The sequence below is a fragment of the Somniosus microcephalus genome, chromosome 23 (genome assembly GCF_052327205.1).
Source record: "Somniosus microcephalus isolate GS21.2 chromosome 23, FLI_Smic_1.0, whole genome shotgun sequence".
NCBI lineage: Eukaryota > Metazoa > Chordata > Chondrichthyes > Squaliformes > Somniosidae > Somniosus > Somniosus microcephalus.
Window position 1 is genome coordinate 16,144,273 of NC_141009.1, and position 22,297 is coordinate 16,166,569.

The following is a 22,297-nucleotide window of genomic DNA, read 5'->3' on the forward strand; positions in this document are numbered from 1 at the left end:
TTCGTGTCTGAAAACTATATAAAGGGAGGTAGTTGCAAGAGTTCCAGCTCGAGCCAAGAGCACACCAGAGTGAGCCAGTAACAGTGAGGTGGGTACAGAATAATTGCAAGCACTTCTGACACTGAGAATTGAGAGAGTGGGACTAGGTGCAGAGTGGGCAAAGAGCTGCTAAATAGACGAGCTGATATTACACACAAGATATATAAACTTAAAACATAGAACAAATTAACTAAACCAAAACTGGCAGTCCAGGATGGGACAGTGATGTGTCATTCCTTCAAGATTTGGGAGCTTCAAGCACCAGGCGTTGACTTTGGTAAACCAGTCTGAGACACGTGTCAACAACTCTTACTGCTCAAGCTCCAAATCTTAGAACTTCAGCGGATTTAGACAATGCAACACTTCAGGGAGGGAGAGCAGTTACTGAACCAAGCATTTGACGATAGTCACGTCAATGAGATATAGGGAGCAGGCAGTGAAGGAGAAAAAATGAATGACTACCCAAGCAGTTTTTATATTAATTTTTTTACCATTGAATTCTTAGAGGTTTTCCATTTTTATTTTGTTTTCCTTGGCTTCTCCCTTGTAACATTGAGCCAGAAGTCATTTGAGTTTTAGATTTTCTACATTCTTGAGTCCTTTGCAAACCACTCACTTTAGCCAGAGGAATCTGTTCCTCTGAGAGTTCAGTTCATGATACAGGCATGTAGTAACTATTCTTTCTATCCTGAAGATTCTTCAACTATTGCCATCAGCGCTTATTTAAAATCGAAGTCTAATTTATATGTGAGATGCTGAATAGTGTTTCCACATGATCTTCACCTGGATATAAATCATCATGTCATTTGATCTTGTGACACCCAGGATCAGAGTCAGAATCATATTTATTGCTCCCTCTAGGCTATATTTTGTGGGTGGTTTAAAAACATAGCTGGGAGAGAATTTTTGCTGTTACTCCCACTCAAACATGTTTGTTCTATACACTTTTTGTTTTTTTCCCACCGGATACTGGGTATAAAAAAAAAAAAAAGTTTTTTGTGTGAATAAGAACCTCTACGGGTACCTGTCACCGATGGTGCTTCCCTTCACATAATTAGATTTTACCACAAAGCACACGCCCTGTGAGGACATGGATTCATAGCTGTATGTTGATTTTCCTTATGACATTACAAGTGATGTATGTTAGAGCCATTGCCTTCTGTTTTGAAACAAAAAAGAATCCTGGCATATCTACTGAAGTATAATTTACAGAAGTTGAGGTGTGCATGTTTTGCAGAACTGTAACTACTTTTGCATGAGCTTTCTATCAAAATATTCTTGTTCTCATTTCACCCCATTCTTTCTATTGTTTATCTTGAATGCAATGTTTTCTTTTACCTTAATGTATCAATGGTTTTTTTTTTGCAATATCATGGCTTAAATATTTTTGTTCATGTGCTTTTGTGGTTCTTATTTCTGTTCGCTTTTTTCTCCTTTTTTTATTTTCCCTTTTTACTTATCCATCTCTTACTCGTAGCTTATGTCCCTTTTGACATCTCCTCATCAGCCCCCTCCTCCTCCCCCTTCCTCTTCCTCACCTTCTGCTGTTCCAAATGGCCCTCAGTCTCCCAAGCAGCAAAAAGAGCCCCTCTCTCACCGCCTGAACGAATTTATGACCTCCAAACCTAAAATCCACTGTTTCAGGAGCCTAAAGCGGGGGGTAAGTTCTCTTCCATCTCTTTGTAGTTCACTTTCAACCTTTGCATGCTTCTTTTAAAGTGTGTGTGTGTGTGTGTATATATTATATATATGTTCCTGGCTGAAATTGTAGAGCACTTTGCAGCTAGCAAATTATGTCCTTTTTTCTTCTCTGTACTACAATGCTTAAAAATGTGCAGAAATGCAACTTAAGTTTTGAAATACCTTTTGAAAGAGTTTCTAAAAGACTGTTATTAATTTGTTAATCTAACAATTTTACACTGCCAGAATGTTCAGTAACCAGAGGACATACATTTAAGGTCATTGGCAAAAGAGCCAGAAATGAGATGAGAATTATTTTTACACAGCAAGTTGTTATGATTTGGAATACTCTACCTGAAAGGGTGGTGGAAGCAGATTCAATAGTAACTTACAAAAAGGAATTGGATAAATACTTGAAGGGGAGAAAATAGCAGGATAATGGGGAAAGAGCAGGGGAGCGGGACTAATCGGATAGCTCTTTCAAAGAGCCAGCACAGGCACCGTGGGCCGAATGGCCTCCTTTTGTGCTGTAACATTTATGACTCTATGACCCGAGTGTTGCATTTAATTGATATGGTTATTGGGACAAAATTAAAAGCAATCTTCAATCTTTTTTTTTAAAAAAACAGTGCCAGTAACAAACTTTACTGTAGCTTACTTAGTATAGTGGTTACTATAAGGAGCTCCCTCTCTGCTGTGCTGATAGCTAAGATAAGTGATGGGGGGTTGCTATACTTGGCCTTAATGTCATGGGCTAGAAAGGGGGGAAAAGGCGCGATTCCCACTCCTGCTCGCTTTCAAATGTTCTCTGCTGGAATATTCTTTCATTTAATAAGGACACTATTTGCTTTAACTTGGCTGCATCTCGTGATCAAATAGCCTGTTAACACAGAGGCCGCGATTTTGTAAATGGATGCAGCTTGGGAGCGGGTCAGCTGGTTTCCGGTTTCCAGTCCCGCCCCCAACTGCATCCGGCCCACGGACGTGATTTTCCCTTGATTGACCTTGTTAAGCCTGCCCTGCAGGCTTGCCGGCCAATTAAGAGGAAGCCGGTCAGATGATGTCGCGTCATTTGCTGGTTTTCTTAAAGGGACCATGCACAATTTTTTTTGACAGCTCATTTCTCAGTATTTGACAGCATTGAGGTACTGCAAACACTGACAATCACTGTACAAAGGTGAGCTCTTGCACCCAGGCTCTCCAGTGACTCCCTCCTTATTCTAGAACAGATGGCAGCTGCAGGTGAGGTTACAGAAGCAATGTGTCACTGGTGAGAGGTTCTCCCAATGAGGTGGGACTAGACATCCAATTCAAAACTTATTACCTGCAGAAAAGTGTAAATACATTAAAAATGATTTTTCCGACATTTTCTTACCTCTGAAACTCACCAGTGCAGCTGTCATCAATGCAGAAACATTACACCAGACTCTCAACATGCCACACTTACCTGGCGTGGTGTCCGGACGTCGGGAACCCCGAGGCAGAAGCAGCAAAATTGAAAAAGAGCCTGTTAACAACTATCAAGAACCTGTTAACAGGCAGGTAAGTGGCTTTAATCCTCTTCCCGCCGCTAGGTGTCGGGTCCATGCGCAAATCGGGGACCCGACACTTGGGAAGATTGATTGGAGGCGGATTGACGGCGGGTTTCCTACCCACTGTCAATCTTTACGATTTTGACAGCGGTCCTGCCTCCAAACCCACACTCTAAGCGCTGGCAAAATTCTGGCCTTAGTGTCTAGGTTCAAGTGAAAAATGGGAATTTGGGCAAGGTAACAGTGGGCTTCTGTCTCTCATGGAACTATATTCCACGATGAGTCAGCACCTTCAGGAGAGGAAAATACTTTGGGGTGGGTGAGTATTATTACAAAGCACATTAAAACCATTTTAGTGGAAGGAAATTGATTCAGTCTTTCATTAACTTGCTAGAAATCAGATTAAATTGCTAGAAATCAGTATAAAAATGTTTAATACAAAACCAAAATGCAAGTTACAGAAGAACTAGATGCTGCATTTCTCCCATGAACATCTGTAGGAGATTTAAATCCTCTGTGCTCTGTTCAAAGGGGTTACATCCAATAACAAAAGGAAACACTTATGATACACACACAATGTTTCTTCTACATGATACACACACAATGTTTCTTCTACATGATACACACACAATGTTTCTTCTACAGTATCATTAAAATATGTTGTATTCACACCATCACTTCAGGCTTACAAATGCATTTTTGAGTGTGGCTATATTTTAACTGTCCCTTTATTGTGCCTTATCCACAATTCACACTTCTTGCAAAATACATATTGTCCTGCCAGATGCCATAAAGTGCATAATATTACACAGAACAGGCACCTTCCAGAATAAAGGAAATATTTTGAATAGAGTGGAATCATAACAAGGGGAGAATAAACTGAGGAATGTATTGAAAGCTTAAGTTGCATTTCGTGTTGTTTCCACAAAGGAAGTTTAGGACAAATTAAAGTAAATTTTTACTCATTTCTTTTGCTTTCAGTTAATTTCAGTGCCTTCATACAATCTGAAAAAGCTTTCTTTACACAGAGAATGAATTAATGTAAAAGTATAAGTAAACTTAGGCCACCGAATTATACAGTGGTTGCATCATTATGCCTACATTTGTATGAACTTAATGGCACCACCTGGCCTCTTCCAAGGAATTTAGTATCTAGCAGTTTATAATGGTATAAGTTTTTTTTACCAGAATACTGAACATTGACTGAGCAAAGTGATTGGCAAAAGAACCTTTAGTTCATACTCGGTACTTGAAAGATAAAGCCAAAGTTTGGATTTTTGACAATTCCAAATTGTGCAGCTTTCAAATTGTGTTTTGATTGTATTGGAAATTTATTTTTTAAATGGTCTATTTATTTTTATAATTTTTCACCTTGTGCAAGAACTACATTTTCAGCGCTGTTCTAAAATGGCAGCTAACTTTACTCTGTTCCTTAGTCTTCGTTACAGTTACAACAACCTGTTTTTACAAGCTTCATTTTTTTTTTGTAGCTATTCCATCAAGATCTTATTTCTAGCAAAATGCTAATGACATTTTCTAGTTTATCTACATCACAGTCGGTAGCCGGATTCGCCATTCTGTTCCATTTTTTATCATGATCTGTCTCAGTATCCATTTATTATCTGACAACATACCAGTGCAACACAGATAAAGAAACTATAAAAGAAAGGAGTTAATTTTTCCAACAACTTGTGAAAAGAATTATGATACCCATGTGATTTGAATGTCGGAGCCCTGTACTGACTAAATTCAGAAATCACCTGAAGGGTGGTTGAGTCTGACTTGAAATAAACACACATGCACAGCAAGTATGCTGAAATATAGCCAATTCGTTACTCCCAGTTATGACTGACCGTTCATTTCACGTGAAATCACTGCAGGAGCGGACTGAAATTTGCCAATGTTGTTAATTAATTTCAAAACGTAACAAATTCCAATTCATAGAGCTTTATTTAATGGTCTAGAACCTTTTTCCAATTACTTGCATTCTTTTGTGGGTCTGTTTCATTAACTGTTATTTTTATGAGTAGAAAAGAAAACGTGCAAATAAGAAGTGGCAGCTCCTGGCAAGATTCACTGCAAAAATCAAACCGTTGGTGGGATCTCTTATTTTTCAGCGCTTGGGGAAAAAATAGAGCCCTAAGTAGTAACCGATGTTGCCAAACAACTCACTTCTTCAGTTAATGATGTCAGTATATTTTCAAGTACAGTTTGCTGTAAATTGGTTTATTTTTGCGAGAGCTATCGTATGAAAAATGCACTTGGCTTCAATTATGCAGCTTGCCACCTTTGCTATTGCATCGTGCAAAACATTAGAAATGGTTTAATTTTTAGAACTAAAAGGGAGATAAGAAATTACTGAAAATAAGGCAAATAGCTACTTTTCTTTTAATTGATAATTAATGGACCATTTAAAAAAATTGAACACAAGGGCCACTCCTTTGACATTTGTGTCCTAAGCTACCTTTCTAACACTAATGTTTTAAATGTATGAACTTTTTAGTGCCTGGTGTATCTCTATGGAAGTCAATGTCTGGATCTCTCTATGCGTAAAGTTGAAAATTATGTGTATATTTGTTTTTTGTTTTTGTTTGTTTTACATTTTTCCCTGTTTGATTTTACACATTCTACATAGCATTATATAATGGGATTTTTAGTTTAAAAAGAAAGACATTTTCTACATTTTGATTAGAGCATTTCAAACGTTTCGTAATATCCACAGTATCTAACTTGTAAAGAACATGAAAGGTGAAAATTAAGAGCTACAAAATATATTTCCTCAATCAAGGGTCTGCGCAGTGTTGAAATAAATCACTGCAAAATTTCTTTGGTACTGTCAGAAAAATCCACCAGCATATTTCCAGCTTGCAAACAGTAGTGGTGTATACAGATGCCATTATTTTAGCACAGTATACAGGTTAATTAGCAATATTGGCAATTACCCAACGTAAAAAGGTCAGCTACACAGTACAATGCAGCAAAAAAGCTTAATATAATGACCACTTAACTGGATCGTGCAGAAATCAATAATTCAGATCTCCGTATGAATTCTAACACAACCTGAATTCCATCCTGAACACCCTCATATGCACAGTGTCTTTAAATTATAAGTGTAATAACAGGGTGGACGTTTGAATTGAATTATTTGTTGGTTGTAGAATTTTGATGGCTAATACCTATAGATAAAGTATAATTGAAATTGATAGACTCGTGGAAGGATTTATCATTTAAGTCTTATGGTAAGAAGCAAGTTAAAGGGACCAATGTCAGTGACATCACAAACACTGAGGATCAATGTGTTCTTGTAAAGTACATTAAGGCATTAGCTGGATGTAGTATGTCAATCTGACTGCATTCCTAGCTCAAACAGACTGCCTGCATTTGCTGCAGGTATTCTTGAACCTAACCCAACTTGGCTCACTAAATATGCTGCGGTATCCTGCAAAGGTTTTAGCCTTCTACTCGGACTGTCCTATCTTCCAGTTTCCTAAATTATTCAGAATCCTTGCTCATACGATGAAAGGTTTATTTCTCGAACCCAGAAATAATTGCCTGCTGTGCACTGTTGCCTGAAAATGCTTTGCAGAATTGTTAATCAGAGTTGTAATAGGACTGAGTTAAATGGCTTCTATCGAAGCTCTGAGTGCCACAGAGCATTACGGTCTGATTTTGGCTGTAACATCAGACCTGTGATAAATTTGTGGCCAACTGCATATGAACTTTATTCTGCATTTCTTGTTCTTGCAAGTGTTTTACCTTTACAACAATCACTACATTTGAAAAGTAGTTTATTATGTGAAAAGTTTTGAGCTGTTTTGGCTAATAAAGCTCCATAGAAAGGGAAATAATTTTTTTTAACTTTTACAACTAGGGAAATTACTGCACAAACATTTGGTTCCAAAACAACTGTCTGGAGATTCCTATTTTTGCTGTACCCTGAGCCTGTATTTTACTTCATACCTGCTGGAAATGGGTGAATAGCCCCCCATCAAACTGGGCCAAATGCAAATGCTAAAATTGCTATCCTGCCCTGTAGCTCAATGGGAACATTAAGAATGTGGTTCAGTTGCAAGTTTCCCTTTCACATTGGAGGGGGGAGGACATTGAAAAGTCGAACTTATCTCTTTGTCTCTGGTTCTGTTAAACCAACCAAATTCAGATAACCTTAGACCACAGAACATCTCTGTGATGTGAACAGAAGCTATAAAATCTCCATCCTTGATTGAGGAAATTTTGTATTTAAGGCCTACCCTGTATTTTACTAAATATATATAACAGGTAAAAGCTAGTTTTGAATTGCTGGCTGTTAACACAGATGTGTTCTTTCCCACAAACGCGCACCTCAGACTCGGTCTTTCTATTTTCACAAAGAACTGATGAAGAGGACATTAGGGAAACCTACTTATGCATATGAGGCGAGGGAGTTTGTTGTAAGTCTGTGTATGGTGGCTTGCCATACATCCACCCCACAGTTATTAGCCTCACTTACACAAGCAGTTAAGTCATTTTTTATTTCGTTTCACACTATTAGAAGTGTATACTTAATTACAAATCTTAGAAATGCATAGCATTCAATAGACAGAACATACGTTACTATGAAATTTAAAACATTTTAAAATTTGTTAAAGGTGCAAAAGCTTATATGGCCTGCACTGGTTATAATGCAGAAAACATCAGGAATTCTACCCATCAAATCTCTGAAGAAACCTCACATGCTGAAGGAGCTATTGAGCCCTGTTGACAGTGCAGTTCACAAAAGAACAATGCATACTCTTATCATAACTGGCTTCATTTTTATATTTATTTTGTTGAAAACTTTTTTGGTGCAAGTTTAATTTTGTTTATTTTTAGAAAGATTAATGACCCAAAATGTTGTTTTCTTGGATACTCTTTGATGAGTTAAAGTAAAATGTTTGTCAATATCTATTAATAGAGGTATATAATCAACGGAAACAGCTTGTGTAATGCAGTACTGGGTTGGGTCACAGTGGTATCACCAAAATATAGTTGATTTGAGATCAAATCTGAGAATTTAAATAACTAACAATCTCATCAGACAGTCAATATAAGGTATCATACTAAAATTGCAACATTTTGGCATAGTGCATTGGAACATCAGTGTGCAGCACTCTTGTAATAAGACAAGAGTTTGTGCCTCTGATCCTTCTCAAACTGAGTTCTCACTTTCGTCCAGAGACCAAGTGCTTTTCCACAGAAAAGAACTCCAGAAGAATCGCCGCTTTGTGCGTTTCCCAGCAGCAAGTCTCAGAATAGCATTTTCAGAGATTAGGAACAGGTAGCTCCTTGGCTCGGGTTAACATGTGGCTTGTGGAGACCCAGGGAAGGAGAAAAATAACTCTCAACAATAATAAAATTCTCCTTTATATTATATTTGATTATTGCGTAAGCATTATCAACAGCTAGAACAGTCAGCCTGCTCAGACCAGACTGTAGTAAACCATTTTGAACTTGTTCCAGCTGCTATGAAACCTGACTCTGCATTTGCTAAATTCACCTGTAACATCCATCCCAACCAGCTAGACTGGCAGCCACGCCAACCCCGCACAAAAACCACAAGTGCTAGTAGTCTCAAAAATTGGCATGAAATCCTGCGATTGTTCATTTCTGAGATAGCTGCAAAGCATATTTATGCATGCTAAATATTTTTAGTCATAAAATCCATTCTGACCAGTTCACTTTACTGTAAATGCTAATCTTGCTTGTCCACATGTCAGATAGTTCTCTACTTTACACTGCAAGATTGTTAATGACTCGCTTACACTAAATACCCACTAAAATTATAAATTACTGAAAACTTGTTAATTACAGATATGGTGTGGCTAGTTGACTGTTTCTAATTTAGTCTTCCGAAATCAATAGAGAGTTACAGTGCCAGGAGGAAGCACAGTCTGATGCATCATTTAGCAGCTTTTTAACTAATTAGTTTGAGCTTGTAGCAAACAAAAATATAATATTACAGATTTTAAGTTTTAATGCATTTTATATCTGGAATGTAGAAACTTATGAAAATGCAGTTGATTCTTTGTCAAATATTTCAACTTATAAAACCTCTTCCAATCATTTCTTTGCCATAAATAGTGGCTTTAATTTCACACTTGTTGCAATGAGGTATTTGATGGTTTTCAGAAAATATTTCTCCTGACCACTTGTATGCAACAAACATGTGTTGAAGAAAGGGAAAATTAGAATTTAAATCAAAACTGAAATGTCCATGACACGTTTAATGTGAGATATGTACCTTCACTAGTTTGTGTATATGGTTTTTAAAAAAAACTACAGTTCACAATAGTGGCTGCTACTATGATATTTTCCTAGCAAAAGATTGACATGAATTCTCGCGTGCCCTCAGTTGTTGAGGATTATGATATATAAGTCCAAATGGTAGCAGTTGCTGCCCCTTTTTCCTTGTTCTGAAAGCACGTTAGCACACCTGATAATGCATTCATTTGTGCTAAGGTCTGTTGACACACATTAAAATGGTGGTATGCTCTATGTTCATCAACATAGGTGAAACCACTTTATATATCTTAGACAGTAGTTTCATGTATATGAAGGAACAAAGATCTAAACTACCAAATTTAAAATAAAAATCAGGTATTATAGAAAGGCAGGTATGAAAGAAAAAGGGATGTGAAGAGGTAAAAGAAAGGAACGTAGACTTTACAGCACAGAAACAGGCCATTCGCCCAACTTGTCTATACCAATGTTTATGTTCCACACGCGTCTCCTCCTGCCTTACTTTATCTAACACCATCAACATATCCTATTCCTTTCTCCCTCTTGTACTTATCTAGCTTCCCTTTCAATGCGTCTATGCTATTCGCCTCAACTACTCCCTGTGGCAGCGAGTTCCACATTCTAACCACTCTCTGGGCGTAGAAGTTTCTTCTAAATTCCCATTGAATTTATTAGCGACTCTCTGATATTTATGGCCCCTAGTTTTGTACTCCCCACAAGTAGAAACATCTCTACATCTACCCTATCAAACCCCTTCATAATTTTAAAGATCTTATTGAAGAAGGGACCTCGCTCCCTACTGTAAATCTGGACGAGTAATCATTTGTTACGAGAAATGAATGGTATCGTTTTGGAGACACATAATTTAAATTTCTGAATTTCCCACTAACCCCACCCCCGCAAAGTCCTCAAATATTCGGACTGTTGTTTAAAAATGCTCCAGTTGGGCCCGTGCATGTGCTTGTGTGTGTTGTATTTTGTGAGGTAAAATGACCATTGCACTGCACAGTCTGTTCCAGGGTAACGTTAACCTTGATGAGCATGGGCGTGCCACCAGTAACTTGAAGCTCCTGGTTTGAGAGTGGGCTGCAACACGAGATGAGGCAGAAATAGTTAACTGACAAATGAAGAGATATGGGGAGATACCAAAGGCTGGTCTGAGCAGGATCATCTTGTATCAGTTTTGCTTGCACCTAGAATACTATACTTTTTTAAAATCTCAATTAACCAAAGTCCAGAAGGCAACAGCGCAGAACAAATGGCAGGGTTTTGCTGTTCAGTTGAATTAATTATTTTCAAAGCCAGTTGATTTTGCTGGTGGAAAATATCAAATAAAATTTGCAGATCAGTCCCAGCAATGCAAGGACACAATAACAGTAAATGCAGAGATTGCTTTCTTCTCTGGTATCACCAGAGCGCTTTCTTTGCAGCAGTTAACCTCATCATTATTGCTAATAGGCAAATGTTGCACAAAATGTAAAATAAAAAAAACATTAAAGCTGCAAAACTAAACTAAAATGCACCATGAACATGTTGTATCTCTAAGAAGAATTTTGAAGAGATCTCTATATCCAAACTCTTTTTTAAATAAAGTTTTAATTCTAGCTCAAGCATGAACAATTTACTGCAACAAGGTAAATCTATTTGTGTAAGTGGGGTTACTGACTGGAATTCACAATAACACATGGACTTGCTGCTTCATTGTTATGTGTTATTGCATCTTGTGGCTCCAGATCCCATCATAATTATCTGTAGAGTAGATGCTTGCTAAAGCTATACTGAGAAGCTGATGCAGGCTGAGTACAATAAACCATAAGGCTGTGATTTTGTGTTTCTCATTGTTGGTTGTTGAAAGCTATAAGATCATTCTTGCTTGTTAGAAGATTAACTATTTAAAGAAACTAAACCTAAATCAGTGTTGTATTAAATTAATGTTCCCAGGTAATGGTCTCATTAGCATGCTTTCATAGCGAAAAAACTGTATTAAAATGTATATGTGCATATTTTTTAAATGGTTGAACATGCTGGTGGTGTAACATGCTGCACTATACTATGGTAGGACATAGACTCACCTCTTTGAATGCCTGTGTTTTTAAAATGCCCATCTCAACCATGTTGTACTTAGTGGTATTGAACAGAGGATAGTCGCTTTCCCACAGGCAAGAGTGGAAAATAGGCAAGTCACCTTGGGACTCAGCTACACACCTTGCAGCTGGGGACTTAGTGACTATGCCTTCTATATACCAGGGAATAGGGCGTGGAGGATCTAAAGAGGGGGAGAAAAAAAGAAAAAATCTAACTTTCTCTTTCAATTAAAAACACTTACTTTAAGACCTTTTATAAATTTTAGACGGTTAATGTAAAACATTAGAAAATAAATCCTCAGCGAATCTCTACCCTGACAAAAATCTTGTAAATCTTGCCACATTGATCATTGGTTTAGATTTGAATAACCAGTCAGATGATGAGGACCAAAAATGCAGCTTTTTCATTGTGTTTCGTCCTCTTCTCAAGGCATTGATTCTTGGCTGAGGGAGGGAAATCCAGAGCTTAGGGCCTTGGCAGCTGAAGTCACGGCCACCAATGGTGGAGCGATTAAAATTGAGGATGCTCAAGAGGCCAGAATTAGAGGAGCATGTCCTACAACTGAATTATAGAGAAGAAAAATCCGCTTTTTGCTTGGTGTTATTCAGTGACCCCAGATGGAAAGTGTACATGTTCAGATGTTGAGATGTCCCTATCTCTGTAACCCCATTCAGCCCCACAACCGCCCCCACCCCGAGATATCTGCGCTCCTCTAATTCTGCACTCTTGAGCAGCCCTGATTATAATCGCTCAACCTTTGGTGGCCGTGCCTTCTGTTGCCTAGGCCATAAGCTCTGGAATTCCCTGTCTAAACCCCTCTACCTCTCTTTCCTCCTTTAAGACGCTCCTTAAAACCTACCACTTTGACCAAGCTTTTGGTCACCTGCCCTAATTTCTCTTTATGTGGCTTGGTGTCACATTTTTTGGTCTTAATACTCCTGTGAAGCGCCTTGGGACGTTTTACTACGTTAAAGGCGTTCTATAAAGACAAGTTGTTGTTGTATGTTGGTCACCCCTCTAGTACCTCGCCCAAATGAACATTGAGCTTCATACTGAATCACTAACAGCCTAATGCAACAACTTGCATTTATATAGCACCTTTAAAATAGTAGAATGTCCCATGGTGCTTCACAGGAGTGAATATCAAACAAAAGTTGACACTGAGCCAAAATAAGGAGCTATCAGGACAGGTGACAGCAGGCTGTTGGATTGTGGAGGTCCGCACAGCCAAGCCCAAACTATCCTCACCCGATATAAGAGGAGCACGACATCCTCCTTAGCCCAAGGGTAGTGAGGCTAATTGTAGCATACCTATTACTGCCCCAGCTGAGACTAGCATAGCCCTGAATCCCACATATAGCTTTCCTATTTGGATATTGTATATAAATACATCAATTTAGAAGGCATTTTGTTGAGTTATATCAATCTTTAATTCTCAGTAAACAATACTTTACAATATAAGCATGTTAATTGAGTGATTTATCACAATACAAAAATAACAAAATTGAGAAAGCTAATGTACATTGAGCTACTGCTTGTTTTTGAGTTGGGAAGTTGAATGTATTTCATGTGAACAACAACAACTTGTATTTATATAGCACCTTTAATGTAGTAAAATGTCCCAAGGCGCTTCACAGGAGTGTTATAAAACAAAATTTGACGCTGAGCCACATAGGAGATATTAGGGCAGAAGACCAAAAGCTTGGTCAAAGTGCGTCTTAAAGGAGGAAAGAGAGGCAGAGAGGTTGAGGGAAGGAAATCCAGAGCTTAGGGTCTTGACAGCTGAAGACCCGGCCACCAATGGTGGAGCGATTAAAATTGAGGAAAGTCAAGAGGCCAGAATTAGAGGAGCATGTCCTACAACTGAATTATAGAGAAGAAAAATCAGCCTTTTTCTTATCGTTGTCCAGTGACCCCAGATGGAAAGTGTACATGTTCAGATGTTGAGAACAGCTCTAGGCTGTGATGTCACCCATACTCAACTACCTGCTGCTATTCACTGTCTAGGCTCACAGATGAAGTATGCCACTTGTGTCAGTTACAAGGGGAACAGTGGGGTCGTGGAACCAGGCCCCAGCATGATTTAGGGCTTCAGGAGAGGAGTGAAAAAATTGAGAGAAACAATCTGCTTCACTGATTTCTGTATCCTATTCATACATTCTGCACTTGTTTCAACGCAAAAGAAAAATGCCATTTTTTTTGGTCAGTTTCTGGAGTTTTTTTGGGAGGGTGTGATTTGGACTTAGGCTGTTAGTGATTCAGTATGAAGCTCATGGAGTGACTATTCTGGACTAGTAGCACAGAAGTCTTCTGTCAGTCATAAGTATGTTATGTGGAATGTGTTTTGACAATCACCTCAGCTGCTAGTGGGTCCTAGTCCATAATGCAGTGCAAATTGGAACTAAATTCTGAATCTCATGGAGACACCATAGTATGGTTGATGTGGAAATTGAAAAATATACTGATGTGAAGCAAGAGTATTCTTCTTCAAGAAACACACTGCATACCTCGCACATTCTATTTTAAATCTGGCCCAATAGAGGCACTGGTTATGAGCGCAATGCCACCAGGATAAATACCAATGAATGCCCCCTCAAAAGGAGGGTACCACGAATACTAATGAGGCTGGGTAGAGATACATTATTGATGCTTTACTCTGCATTTAGCTTGCTGTATCTGACCTGGGAATAGTTGATACTATCACTGCATGCTTAAAGTGGAAAGTTTAATTTCCCAGCTTTAATATCCCACTCTTTGGAAGAGCAGAAAAAAAATCATAAACATAAATTTAAGAGGGGAGGGGGACATGGAGAAAAGATGGTGTGTGAAGAAGCCTTGCCTGTGTTTTATATGAAGAAGTAGATGTCATTGGCACAAGTGTTTTTCTGTTATGTTAGGAACATTTTATATGCATGGATTAGAGGTAATTTGGACTTGGGTCAAATATTAAAGATTTGTGGGCAGCTGAGCTAAGCAGCTGAGCTAAGCTCATGCCAGTGGGTTTCTTTTTGATATTGCAGGCACCAGTGGGTTTCTTTTTGATATTGTAGGTACCAGTAGGTTTATTTTTGATATTGCAGGTACCAGTGGGTTTATTTTTGATATTGCAGGTACCAGAGGGTTTCTTTTTGATATTGCAGGTACCAGAGGGTTTCTTTTTGATATTGCAGGTGTCAGTGGGTTTCTTTTTGATATTGCAGGTGTCAGTGGGTTTCTTTTTGATATTGCAGGTACCAGAGGGTTTCTTTTTGATATTGCAGGTGCCAGTGGGTTTCTTTTTGATATTGCAGGTGTCAGTGGGTTTCTTTTTGATATTGCAGGTGCCAGTGGGTTTCTTTTTGATATTGCAGGTACCAGTGGGTTTCTTTTTGATATTGCAGGTACCAGTTCACCATGTTATTCAGTTCTTCCCGTAACCGCATACATGGCATAAAGTGAGATATAGATCTACTTTCAAGAAAAAGAAAGTGTATTTACTTATTTTAATCAAAGTAACATTAACTGAGGCAGTCAAAAGGCTGATTCGTATATATTCCACCTCGCCAATTACCCACTGAAATATAAGTGCACAGATGGAAATTGAGTCTTCAGTTTATATTGAACCATTTCTGCTTCTGGGTATGTGTATGGGTATGTGGGACATGGTCCATAAAAGGATATGTCTATTTCAAACTGCGGGGCTCCCTAATTCCTGTGGAAAACGAATGAAGTCACTCTTTATGAAAATATTGAGATCATCTACAATCTATCACTGCCAGAAATCTGAACAGTCCAGCCAACAATAAATTGCAATCCGATTTATGGGGCTGAGTAGCACTTGCAAGGAGTTGGGATGAAACTCAGCCAACACGAGTACCATACAGATATAACAATGCGATGGAGTACATAAAAGCAATTCAAGTTAATTTGCCCTCCCTTTGGGGAAGTATTTCACTTGGGACTTCACATAGATCCCTTCACTGAAATAAGGGGTTGAACCTTATGGGGAATTGGGGGTGCATGTCAGTACCTTGATCTTCCAGTTTATAATCCATATAATTGAATAGCTGGACTCTTCATATCTACAAACCGAGACCAAAGAACATGTATCTACCCCTGTTTTCAGCCAGGGAATGATGGTGCAGGGAAGCAAAAGGAGAAATCTGAAGAGGGATGAAAAAAATTCCAACGGATGGGAGCAAATACTCATGCACAGTTGTCAGTGTACCCTGTAACTGTTAAGAAAGCATGCTGATATAGATTATGCTTTTGGGGCATTAATTAACAACTCTGAGTTTTGTAGCTGTAGTTAGAGGATTTTAGATCATAAATAAACCCATTGTTGAAAAGTAATTGTAAAACTTAGAATAGCATGTAAACAACTTCAAGGTTGCTGCTAATCCCAGAGCTATTTTATAAATGCAGCCTTTTCTTCTAAAGTAATACACTAACATTAGTAATATTTTACAGTAATAATTTAATATAAATATCAGTATTTGAGCCTTACATAAACCACAGGAAAATTTATAATTTTTTATTTAAATATTCAAATTAAGTTAATCAAGTTTTGAATCCAGAATAAATGCTTTGTGTTGAATGTGCAATATTTTCTAATACCAGAAGATGTAGACAGTGTAAAGTAACATTTTTAGTTATTTATAATTTGAATACTTACCAAACTTTGCAATTTTTTCAATTCATTCATTCTCTGAATGATGGGAGCCACTGGCTCAGCCAGCATTTATTGCCCATCCCTAGTTTCCTTGATTTCAATTCTATTCTGTTTTTTGATTTCATTAATTATAGTTTGATTTCTTTTTTGGTTCTGTTTTAAATACCTGGTTTAATACTGAACCTTTTATTAATTTTTCTGAAAGTCTCATTTGAATTATCCGTATAAGAAGATTGCCAGTTTGAAAAGCTTAACTTGATTTATTTTATTCACTTGAATTTTATTTAGTATAGTTAGTATTGGATATAAAAAAAAAATTATTTTGGCATTTCAGTTTCCTGTTTATAATTAAATGTTTCCACTCCAAAAGAAAGAAGTGTACTTTTTCATAATCAGTACTAGAGTTTAGTTTAGCTGAAGTTTGATTTAGAATGCCATATAGTTTTTCCGCAGGGTCTGAAATACAGAGTGCAGTAAATGTGAAGCTTTTGTGTTTGTGTTGTGCAAAGCAGTTTATGTCTGTTAGAAAAGCTTTTGTTGCATCTTCATTGTTCTGGGCTAAGGTTCATAAGGTGGCCATTCTGTTATGTCATTGGAATGTAAATAATGTGATTTTGCCAGTTAAGTTTGTGACACCCAAACAAATATTCTTTGTTCTATGTAATTAATATGTTGGCTTTCATTAGTGACTATATAGTTTAAAACTGTAAATCTCTGACCATAAGGACATGGGAAACAAGTAAATGCCATTCAGCCCATCCAGCTCTTATTCCTTAGATCTGAGTGTCTATTTTTAAAACATTGATGTTTGTGAAGCACATTGAAAAATGACTTAAATTCCTCTTTGATGATTGCTGCATTATTTTTTTTTTTATATCAGATACTATGTACATTACTGAAAGTGTCAATGCTCCGAAAACGAATAATCCCATGCAGTTAAAGTAGAAACAGTGGTACAGCAAGATCGTAGCTCTAGAAGTTAAGCACTTTGACTGTAAAAATGAAAGTTTGAATTGAACTTTTACTCCCAGGGCTGCCCATCACTCAAATTTGCTTGGCTCTGTTTATTAAATGTCTTTAGCTTTTAGCCAGGCTGGTGAATGGAGCACCATATGGAAGCAAGGTGGCCCATCATTGTTTGACTTGTTTAATTAGAGTGGTACTCTTTGCAGTCTGGTTACAAAGTAAAATTGGGAACATCCATAGACTTGCATTTCAGCAGTGGTTAGAACATTAATTAAAATGTTCTACATTTTTGAACCTTTTGAACATTTTTCATTGGTGGGAAAGACTTTCCTATCTCGTGTGTGCCTGTGGTGCTCATAAATTATGGTTATAGTACACTAGAAAAACTGTGATATGGCACCAGTGGAACAATATCCTCATTCCAATCATTTGTACTTGCAAATTTAAACTTGCACCCATGACCACATTGTCATGGAATGCAGTAAAATAGTCTGCAGTCTCCTAATCAATCATCATGTATCTGTTACTTTGCCATTGGTCACGCCACAAGTAGTGCACTACAAGTCAAGGCTTCATTTCTTATAAAAGACCACATACGTCTTGATGGTGCACTTCAAAGTCAAGTATGGAAATGATCAAAAATGAGAAGGAGCTCTCTGGAATTTACACAATGGTGTAGTGCCCTTACAGCACAGTGTGGGAATAGAGAATAAGTAACAGGAAAGAATATCATTTTTCTGTTTCACTGGCAAGGATCACTCTGTAGCTCACAAGCAACAAAGGAGCAAACGTGGTGGTGATCCTAATTAGTGATCTATAAATAGCTATTGCACATTTTCCATTAGATATTCTGTTGGGTATATTAAATACTGAAGGCAGTTGAATTGCTTAATGATACGGAAGCATCTACTGTAACGCCAGAATAGTGGTTGTGACAGAGAATATGAACACTGAGTTACCAGTTTACATTGCACTAATAAACTTTCATCAGAATAAATTTCCAGTTGCACCTGGAGTGCTATCGTGTCACTTCTAATTTTACAAAATATTTGTGTGGTTGTAGCTAAAGTTGAAGATGTTGATTAGCACCTTTCAGAAAGCCTGGGCGAATATCTGCTTTGGGAATGGGATTTAGGGATGTAATTACATAGAGAGATGAGATTTGATTTGCAGTTCCTGAGCCACTGAGACTATGAAAATGTGCCAGTGAATGCAAGGATGCAAGTTAGATTGATATCTTAGAATCTTGCTTGGTTTACGTTTTGGGGTGCAGGTAGAAACTTTGTAGAATCATGCCTCTGAAGGTAAAATGGGTTGGGCAGAGTCCATAGTAGAGTGGATTGTACATGGCCTGTAGTAGGAATAGACTTGATGGACTAACAGGACTTGTTCCATGCTTTCTCATGTTCCTATATTGCACTGTTAAAGCCTTACACTTGATAATATTGTACAACTTTTTTTTACGGCACAGAAATACTGTAGTTTTCACATCCTCACATTTTAAAATGGCTTCCTTATGAACCAGGTTCACTATAACCCTACCATGTTCATTCAGTGCAGATAATTCTTATCGTTAAGAGTTTACAAATGAGTAATCGTTTTCTATTGACTTGTCACTTGTTTTTTTTCTCTTTCCTCTCCAATTTTGCGTGAAGCTTTCTCTCAAACTGGTAAGCAATGTGGCATTTTGTGTGTCTGTTCCACTTCTAATATGATTTACCAACCTTGTTAACCACTTGTGAAATTAATTGAACAATTTTTTTGTTGTCTTTTGTCCATGTTTGTTTTGTTTTGTCAGAAAACTTTGAATACACAGGTCTGGAATCTAATTGAGGTGATCACTGATATCTTTGTTTTAATCAAAACTTTAATCAATTAACACAATTGCGGAATTAAAAGTGCAACCTCTTTTTCTATTGGTCTTCATGCACCTGATTTATGATGCTAATAAACTAAATAATTTGTACGCATTTTGTATGGTAATTTCAAGAGTATCAGAATAATTCTGCCTATATTCTGTTTATTTTAGTTGTCTACATGTAGGCTGCTGTGGATTATGGACAATATTCTATATTGGCCCAAGCGCATAACCTGCGAATAATCACAAGTGGGCTATATTGAACTTGGATCATCACAGAATATTTTCTATATTCCAAGTTCACAATGCATGCAAGTATTGCAAAACCAGCATGCTTATGACTTTTCTAAAAATTAGTGTGTTTCCATGAAGGCAGAGCAGTAACCAACAATGTGTGCTGATGCTGTGGTATGTTCTCAGGCCTGTATCATACAAATCCTTTGCCTTGTCACTGATGGACCTTTTGAGAAGCCCTCCATGCCATGTATGTATTCAACGTTCCCAAGGCCACTTAGTAAATATATTTATTTTGGAGATATTTTGCACTGTTCTTAAGTTGACGGACGTCAGTACTGGAGAACGGAACTGTTTCCAGCTTTTGTATTCAGTATCAACATCGTGTGCTCCCAGATCAGATCGGCCACACTTTGCTGTGTCTCTATTTCCCCCAATACAGTGTTTTGACTCCCATCCTTAAGAGTACCCATACTACCTCAGGTGACATTTCTATTTCCTACTCAGAATATTCTTGCAGCATCACTGGCAACTTTTATTTTCCTGTTTGTATAAAGTTGAAGAAAAATTATTTTAAAACCATCCTTAAGAATCTAGGTTAGTTTTTTTTCCTTTGATTTTATACACTGAGGAAAATACATATCCCTTAATATGAGTTATTGAATTCTGTGCAATTTTGTGCTATGGATTCACCCTCAAAGAACTGATGAGATCGCTAAAGTCATGTCATATAAGGAGCAATCTTATATCTGAGGAGATTACACCGGATTTCAACCCAGGTCACAGAGTTAAAAGGAAATTGCAAGCATTCTATATTCTAGCAAAAAATGATTCCATGTATTCAATCTGATGTGGCTTGAATCTCAGTTATGCTCTTGTATTATTCATATTATCCCAATAGCTGTCAGAATTTTAAATGCATGTTGTAAAATAAGTGGCTGTATTTGTTTTGAGGATTATTGTCTGAATTACTGACAAACTGCTGGTGGATGAAAATAATAACAGTATTACTCACTGCACTAGCATTGAACCTCCAAAATTAATTTAGCCTTTCATTTTTGAAAAGTAGTTAAAACAGAATATGCTATTGCTAGTTTGGAGAATTTTTCGATAAATATGGTTTATATTATTCTGATACTCCTACCAAACACTTCAGTACATTACATTTTTTGTATAATACTCTCAAAAGAATGGTATTCTTTAGAAATATGGTAACTCATTCCCTAAAGCTAAATTCAGGCTATCCAAAAAAGAAAGTACTGTACTGCAGAATTAGTTCATTTTCTCAAATTCAAAAAACACATATTCCAAATTGACCTTGTTCACTATTACTTCATCTGGGACGAGCTCGTCTGTGTTTTGAAAATCTTTCTTTGAACATTTCTTTCCATTTAAGGTAAATATTTTTACTTTGGTAAAAGGACAGATATTTGAATGGAAGTATTTCTTTGAGGTGAGACCAAAGCCCAAAGTGAACCTCTTCAGGAAGCTAGAAGGGATGCTGCAGCTTTGAGACTTTCACATATAACGCAGCTCTAAAATCCTCGTGGTGTCAAGTGGAGAAAAAGAATGCGAAAATTCACCATTAAACTAAATGCTTAACTCAAAGAAAAAGCTTGTTTCAGCCTTGTAAAGTGTTAAATGATTATTTATTATGGTTTTATATGCATCCAGCTTTCGGGAGGAAGTGTTAAAACACATTGGCTGGAATTTTCCCATAAAAATGGGTGGGTTTGGAGCGTGGGGGCAGTTAACTTGTTAAAAATGGGATTCCCGCCTAGATCCCATCCACTTCCGGTTTTGCCAGGGGCGGACAACCAAACCGCTACCAGGGGGCGTTATCTCAATTTAAATATTCTAATGAGGCTGGAAGCCTCAATTTTCCCATCCATTTTGAATTTAACTGCTTGGGGATGGGTTTCACACAATTCGTGAAACCCAGCAGTAAAACAGAGTGGGGACTGCTGCATACAGGAGGTAAGTGGCTTTACACCTACTTCCTGGATCCAGTGTCCCTGCCTAACCCACCCTCCGCGATTTGAGACCCCCCCCCATCGACGAGGCCTCCGATCGCTTTCCCAGACCTCGCCTCTGTCCCACTACCCCCCCCCCCCCGCCCCCCCACCCCATCCTCCCCAAAAACGATGGTGAGGCTGGCATGATCCTCCGGTGGCCGGACTCGATCATCCGCCCACTCATCCCACCCCCCGCCCTGTGGTCCCCAATACTCCCCACGGACCCGATTTACACCCCCCCACCCCCCCCCCCCCCCTCGCCCCCAGCGGTCCCCGATTACGCCCAGCAGTCAACCAATTTGCTCCTCCTCAGTGGTCCCCGATTTACCCCCACGATCCCCAATCTCCCCGCAGTCCCCCGATTAGCCCCACGGTCGCCCGATGCCCCCCAGACATCTGCAATAACCCCCACCCCGCCGTCCCTGATTCTTCGCCCTCCCCGCGATCCCCAATTTATTTTCTCCCCACCTCCCACGGCGATCCCAGATTCTCTTCTCCACCCCCCCCCCCACACCGCGAGCCCCGATCCCTTCCCCAATTTTTACCCCCGCACCCCGCGACCTTCCCGCCTCCCATGGCGATCCCAGATTCCCCCCCCCCCCCCCCCCCCCGCGATCTCAAATTTCACTTGCCCCCGATTTTTCCCACCCCCCGCAGTTCCTGATTACCCCTCGATCTCCTCCACCCTCCGCGATCCCTAATCTCTTCTCCACCCCCACCCCACCGCGATCCCTGATTGCCTGCTGATCCCTGACCTCTCCAATCCCCGACCACCCCCATTGCCTGCCGATCCTGCAACCCCCCCCCCCCCAGCCAATCCTCTCTGCAGATTGCCAAACCCCCTCCTGCTTGCCTGACCCCCTCCTGATTCCATCGACTGCTGACACACCACCCTCCCGATTCCCACCCCCCGCCGATACCTGACCCCGCGATCCCTCCCCCGGACCGACCCCACGCAACTGGCTGGCTGCGGGCGGGA

The 22,297-nt window shown here is 38.8% G+C and overlaps 1 protein-coding gene across 15 annotated transcripts in view; it reads left to right on the forward strand.

The window, feature by feature from the left end:
• Window positions 1–22,297, forward strand: part of fnbp1b (formin binding protein 1b) — an 87,429-nt gene that overhangs the window by 30,408 nt on the left and 34,724 nt on the right. For 5 of the 15 annotated variants that reach the window (XM_085965476.1, XM_085965477.1, XM_085965474.1 and 2 more), the window contains exons 4-6: window positions 1,517–1,699; window positions 18,867–18,881; window positions 19,010–19,045. The exons of 1 other annotated variant lie outside the window; for it this stretch is intronic. In XM_085965476.1, the coding sequence (XP_085821602.1) occupies window positions 1,517–1,699; window positions 18,867–18,881; window positions 19,010–19,045 (234 nt within the window). The remainder of the gene's footprint in view (window positions 1–1,516; window positions 1,700–18,866; window positions 18,882–19,009; window positions 19,046–22,297) is intronic. 9 more of the 15 variants (XM_085965478.1, XM_085965469.1, XM_085965470.1 and 6 more) reach the window with 7 other exon arrangements.